The sequence below is a fragment of the Camelina sativa genome, chromosome 13 (assembly GCF_000633955.1).
Source record: "Camelina sativa cultivar DH55 chromosome 13, Cs, whole genome shotgun sequence".
Lineage (NCBI taxonomy): Eukaryota > Viridiplantae > Streptophyta > Magnoliopsida > Brassicales > Brassicaceae > Camelina > Camelina sativa.
This window is the reverse complement of record NC_025697.1, coordinates 10804909-10811433: the sequence shown is the minus strand read 5'-3', so window position 1 is coordinate 10811433 and position 6525 is coordinate 10804909. Positions and strand designations below refer to the sequence as shown.

Below are 6525 nucleotides of genomic sequence, written 5' to 3'. Positions count from 1 at the left end.
GAACAATATTCTCGTTATTATGTACTTGAAATTATATATTTGAATCGATCGATGTCCTTTTCATTTATAACTTTTACTATAAAAAAGAAATCACCCAAAAGAATGAACTCTTTGAAAAATGAAAACCATGTGAAACAGCGTTATAAAGTTACTAATTAACCTAAATGGGTACGTTCAATAACCATAAAAGGTCCAAGATAGACTAAAGTTTTGCAAATGCAGTTCATGCTATTGTTATTTTGTCCTATTAGTTATGAATTATTGGAGTTTGGTTATCCCCAAATCAATCCACCATTATTTTTGTTTAAACAAAATGAAGCTCTTTATTTATTTACACCTACTACATTATTATGTATATTATACATAAAAAATGATCTACTCTTGACAACTGAGTAATTTTTACTACTTTTGTTTAATACGTAACGCTTGAAACTACGAAAGACGGTTCAACCTACTATCAAAATCTCGTCCTTGAAAGTGTAATAGCCCCAAATACAATACATTTACCCATTGATAGTAGTAAATTTTCAGGGAGTACAAAATAATGGAAGAGTTTGAAAACCACTGATCTACTTCAATTTTATAGCACGCTTGTCAACTGAACATAAATAGATATTTGTGTCCCCTAATCACAACAACCATATTTGAGGTCCTAACCTTCACTTACTATAGTTACTAGTGTGCACGACCAATTTTTGTCTATTTCATTTTGGAGCCTATATTAAAAAAAACTTGCATTTACAATCTAGCCAAAATAATATAACTTCATTTCGATATACAAGAATGATTTAGTTTCTTGATTTAAGTATAACTGTGGTTTAGTTTCTTTTGATAGTTCTTAAGAACTGAAATTTGTACTATATATCAATCTTATCCGAGTCTTAAGAAGAAAACAGAAAAAGAAACTAAAGATCTTATCCAAGTTTCAAATTTTGGTTAAGCTGTCTATTTCTCATTTGCTCGGTTTATTTTCCTCTTTAAAATGTAAGACAAAACGTGAATATTTTTAGTTATCTAATTTTGTTTGATATATGATATAAATGTGAACTCAAGTAAACTTGAAGCAGAAACTCTTTAAGTTATTAAACTTGGGGGTATAGACAAATGTTAATGATTAAGAAACGGCAAATATAAAGTAAGAAAAAAAATATTTTCTTAAAATTGAGAAACGTAAATTAGGATGAAAAGTGGCAAAAAGTGAAAACGGCAATTTATATTTACGCACAATGTCACGTGAAGTAATTGTCTAAATTTCTTGGAAACGTAATTTACGCAAGGACTTCATCATTTAATCCAATTCTTATGATAAATGAGGATATAAAATATAAACCATAGAAATTAATAAATGATAAATGTACTCACGTCAATAGGTATATGTGAAATAGGTAGAATCTAGACATAGAGCCCTTAAAGAAAGAGTTGGCCTAAATCGAAATCGACATGCATTATTTATGAAAAAGTTATTTTGGTGTTGGATTGGTTCTGTGCATACTTTTCTAATTGCATTTTATTTTTATAGTACACCAACAAAGACAATAATACTTTTACAAATTGTATTGTCACTTTTTTAAAAAAAAATATTGAAAATAATTATGACTCACGCAAAACATGTATCTTTATTTTCTTTCCCACACACATCCCTATCTTTCTTAAGACCTCTCCCCCTCTATATATACTTGAAGTCCTCAGAATGCTAAGGTCGTGCCATTAGCTTTTGATTTAAGAGAAACACTTACAAATACCTAAGATATCTTTCTTATTTCGAAGTAACTTTCTTCTCCCTTTCAAAGATCTTAGCTACATTCATGGCTCTCTTCGACACTCATAACACATGGGCCTTTGTTTTCGGCTTGCTCGGTACGAGTTCTCATCAAGTTCATCTCTCTCTAAAGTTATACTCAAATTTGATATAGTATTATATATATCACCATAACTTATATCAAGATTCTGATATCAAAACCGGTATATACATATCTATTAACACTATCTTCATTTTTTTAATTGTGTAATTTTCAGGAAACGTCATTTCCTTTGCTGTTTTCCTCTCTCCCGTGTAAGTATTTTTACATCGTTAATTACCTCACCTCTGTTTTCTTCATAAATATGTCCAACGCATATGTTTATGTTACCATATCTAACTCGCTAGTACTAAAATGAACATATGATACAAACCTATTGCGAAATTTTAATATAACTAAGAGTTAGATATTGATTCGGTTATGGATGCAGGCCAACGTTCTACAGGATTTGTAAGAAGAAAACCACAGAAGGATTTCAATCTCTTCCTTACGTGGTGGCGCTCTTCAGCGCAACGCTTTGGCTCTACTATGCTACTCAGAAGAAAGATGTCTTCCTTCTCGTCACCATCAACTGTTTTGGTTGCTTCATCGAAACCATCTACATCTCCATCTTCGTTGCCTTCGCAACCAAAAAAGCCCGAGTATTTGTTCATTAACAATATATATGATGAATATTATATTGTATAATTTAATTATGATATACGTGTTCCGATATCTAATGATTATTTTTGGTGCAGATGCTCACAGTGAAGCTTCTGTTGCTAATGAACGTTGGAGGATTCTGTGCGATTCTTCTTCTCTGCCAATTCTTGACTAAAGGAGCCACACGTGCGAAGATCATTGGAGGAATCTGTGTCGGATTCTCTGTATGCGTTTTCGCTGCGCCGCTTAGCATTATCGTAAGTAGTAGTAGTCTCTAGCTAGCTATTGTTACATATAATTAACTAAACATGGAAAATATGATTTTGACTAATTAAAATTTATATGAAATAACAGAGAACGGTGATAAAGACGAAAAGTGTGGAGTACATGCCGTTTAGCTTATCCTTGACTCTTACCATCAGTGCGGTCATATGGCTCCTTTATGGTCTTGCTCTTAAAGATATCTACGTTGCGGTAAGACATAATAATCATTATGATCACGATCATCATTATTTGCATGAAGTGGATTGCTTTTGTTTCTATCTACCTGAGCTTGTGAAGCTAATCATAAAATAAAGATGGGATATGGTTTCACAAAAAGCAAAACCCTTTTGTTTGGTATTATTGTCGTTTTACATTTAATAATCCCACTAAACACTAAAGATACTCCCTTCTTTTATATTTTTAAAAAGACAAAACCTTAAAAAGATTACATCTTTTACAAAAGACTTCTATCTACATCTATATATCACATAAACTTCTATATAACACGTAATAATTTTTTTTATATTGTTTCTAACAATAATTAATTAGGAAAAAACTTTAGTTTAAAACGATTTTTAATCGGGATGATGGTTCAATAGAAGTAAAAAACCTCAAAATTCAAATATAAATTAATAATAAAAATATATATAAAGTGTAAAGTTCATATAAAAAAAAAAGTAGGTATATTGCTTTGAGCACTGATAAATTTTATCTTTAATTTTCCCCTTTATATAATTTTTTTCTGTCAACTTCGCAGTTCCCTAACGTGATTGGGTTTGTGCTCGGTGCACTACAAATGATACTTTACGTGGTTTACAAATACTGCAAAACGCCGTCGGAATTGGTTGAGAAAGAACTCGAAACCGCGAAGTTGCCTGATGAAGTGAGCATCGATATGCTGAAGCTAGGCACACTAATTGCTTCACCTGAACCAGCGGCAATCACAGTTGTCCGACCGGTAAACATGTGTAACTGTAACGATCGAAAGGCTGACATTGAAAATGGTCAGGGGCTAGTTAGAAACACTGCAGCAGCAGCTACATGAAGTGAAGTTACAATATTTTAAGAAACCTATTTGTTGACTATTTGACTTTGTACCCTTCTTGATATACCCACCAGTCACCGTCGTTCACGTGTACTTGTTTCAGCTGTCGTAGTTTTCTGAGTTTATCAAAAAAAAAGTGTGCGAAGTTGAGGATTAAATTACTTGGGAATTAACATTTTTCCTGAGTTAATTTTTCTCTTCTTCTTTTAATTATGGGATAATGTAATTATATTATCTGTTCGATATAAATATTTCTTATTTTCCAAGTTGAAAATATTTATGAGTTTTTAAAAATAAAATAATTTATGTTTAAATGGAGTAGAAATAGATTATATATATATATATATATATATATTACATATTCCTAATAATAATATGATCCAAGAAATAACATCAGATAATACATACCAAACAACAAGATGGATGGGGAAAGAAAGAAAAACAAACTAGATGGATTAAGTAACCCTCAGCTCTTACATATATCTTAATAAAAATAACAAGCATAAATCAGGGAAGGTTAAATAAAAACCTATCTTTGGGATTTAGTTGCATAAGTCATGTCACCATATGGGATTGATGAACCCATGTTGATCGGTGCACTAGGACCCGGATAGGAAGGTAGAGGATAATGCTGAACACCAGGAGTCATGTGAGGTTGAGCGAAATGGTTCATGTTTGTTCCAAAATGTGAGGGCATTGGTCCAACCATTGGTTGGTTCATGGTGGACAACGTCGTTCCATACACAGGAATACTGGCTGGTGGTGGTGGCAAAGCCGCTTGTGCGTTCCATATGGTGCACGGTGGTGGTGGTCGTGGTGGCAAAGCCGCTTGTGCGTTCCATATGGTGGGTGCACCATATGTTGGAAGGTTTAGCGATGGCTGTGAGATGGCTTGAGTATTCCATATGTGGGGTCTTCCATGCATCGGAAGGTCTAGTGATGGTTGAGAAGTGGTTTGAATGGCTTGGTTGTTGGAGGTAGAAGCAAGATTGACGTTTCCGTTTTGCCATGTGCGGATTGCTTCTTGTTTTGGTGAGATGTTTCTGTTTTCTTCATCAACGGTTATGTCATGAATGCTTGCCCTGTTTCTGTGTTTGTTCTTTGAGTTCAGACGTTGAAAGTATTTTTGAGCATGACTTGCAACCTGAGTTGGTGTTCTTGTCCTCACAGAGTTACGAGAAATGCTAAGCCAATCACCTTTCCCATACTTATCCAAACCAATAAGAAATTGTCTATTTCCATTATTTGAAAAAAAAAAAAAAAGTGTGAGAATCAACGTCAAAATTCAACAATTTTGGTTCATATCAAACTTAAAAGGTACAAATCAAAGACAATGGAATGATAATACATATTAAATAAAGTGAAATCTTATGTTAGCGAAAAGAGAAAAAATCAAAGCATTTTGAGTTTTATATTCAGTTACCTAATTACTGGCCAAACAAAAAAATGATTATGCCATAATATTGCAATCAGAACAAAATAAACACACAATCTATATACAAAGTTACATTAAAAAAACAAGTGAAGAGAAGGAACCTGTGTTCATTTGATGTCCAAGAAACTCCCTTTCGTCGTTTGTGCGTGAGTTTTTCTTTGCCTTTACCTCTAGCATTGGGATTTGGTTCTTCTGGAACACCATAATCTGGAAGAGGTACACGTCCAGATTCAATATCCATAACATCACGAACTAAAATATTGTAACGCTCAATAATTTGTTCAGTAGTTTTCCCAGGAACAACTGCAGCAATGTTTTCCCAACAAATCTGTGTTTCATCGTCATAAATTGCAAGGGCTCTCTCCAAAGCAATATCATCATCCCTGCTCCAAGATGAACCAACACTAGTGTTCCATCCCAAATTCATTTTCCATGAAAAAACTCAAATATTTTAGACCAAATACTCTCCGGCTAAAGAAAAAAAAAAAAAAATGCTCTAGAACGATATGATGACTTCAAATTGTAAAGCTTGGTTTTATAAGCCCACAAACTAGCTTTGAAAGACTTGTAAAGACTATAAACTATAAAACCACAGATGGAAAGATATCAAAATTACACATGTTCTATATATACTATTTATAGTCTAAAAACATTATTATATTCATAAAATAAATTAAAACACATTATTGTTATTATTTTTCTTTCCTTTTTTCCCTTATTTTATTTTCCCCTAACCATATATGGTGCTTATAATAAATTATATCATATGACAGATGGCAAACAATATCAATTGCTACTTAATATTTGCAAAATAATATATAATGATATAAATATTATTTTTTGGGCAGCATATAGAAATAAATCTTTATTTCTACATTTCCATTTTTATAGTATTAAATAAAATTGTGCTTAGACCTTGCCAGGTTCATTTGAGGTGTCAACTGTCAAGCAACAATTATTCAAGTCTAAAAAAATTTAAGTCATTATGGGGAAACTTAAAATTTATTATATACAATTTACTTTTTTCTCTCAAAACTTTTACTATAAACATTACACTAGAATTTGTACATGCGTACACGTGAGATTTTAATTTAAAATATTTTCTATAAATAAAAATACTTGAACTCAAATATAATCATTCAAGTTATTTGAGTATTAATATATATACATTACACTTACTTTACTAAGTGATATATAACATATATATTGTTGATGTTGATGATAATGTTTTTTTGACAAATAAATAATTTGATATATATTACGTGGTAAAATGAAAATTAAATGCAAACACAAGTTGTGTTTTTTGCAATCATCTATTGGAGACACGTGAGCACTTGTTC

General features: G+C 31.9%; 2 protein-coding genes across 2 annotated transcripts; one reads left to right on the top strand and one right to left on the bottom strand.

The window, feature by feature from the left end:
* On the top strand, positions 1698-4026 carry LOC104770726 (bidirectional sugar transporter SWEET12). The gene is made up of 6 exons (XM_010456350.2): positions 1698-1857; positions 2017-2053; positions 2230-2440; positions 2537-2698; positions 2796-2915; positions 3463-4026. The coding sequence occupies exons 1-6, from the start codon at positions 1806-1808 to the stop codon at positions 3748-3750; spliced, it is 870 nt and encodes a 289-aa protein (XP_010454652.1). The 5' UTR covers positions 1698-1805; the 3' UTR covers positions 3751-4026.
* On the bottom strand, positions 4187-5661 carry LOC104738128 (transcription factor DIVARICATA-like). The gene is made up of 2 exons (XM_010458356.2): positions 5287-5661; positions 4187-4982 (listed from the first exon to the last, which is right to left on the bottom strand). Exons 1-2 carry the CDS (start codon positions 5610-5612, stop codon positions 4280-4282), a joined length of 1029 nt encoding a protein of 342 aa, XP_010456658.1. The 5' UTR covers positions 5613-5661; the 3' UTR covers positions 4187-4279.

Coding starts and splice junctions, on each gene's coding strand:
- LOC104738128 (XM_010458356.2), bottom strand. CDS start 5,612: ATGAATTTGGGATGGAACACTAGTGTTGGTTCATCTTGGAGCAGGGAT. Junction 4,983..5,286: donor TGGACATCAAATGAACACAG/GTTCCTTCTCTT, acceptor TAATGGAAATAG/ACAATTTCTTATTGGTTTGG.
- LOC104770726 (XM_010456350.2), top strand. CDS start 1,806: ATGGCTCTCTTCGACACTCATAACACATGGGCCTTTGTTTTCGGCTTG. Junction 2,054..2,229: donor GCTGTTTTCCTCTCTCCCGT/GTAAGTATTTTT, acceptor TTATGGATGCAG/GCCAACGTTCTACAGGATTT. Junction 2,441..2,536: donor TCGCAACCAAAAAAGCCCGA/GTATTTGTTCAT, acceptor TTTTTGGTGCAG/ATGCTCACAGTGAAGCTTCT.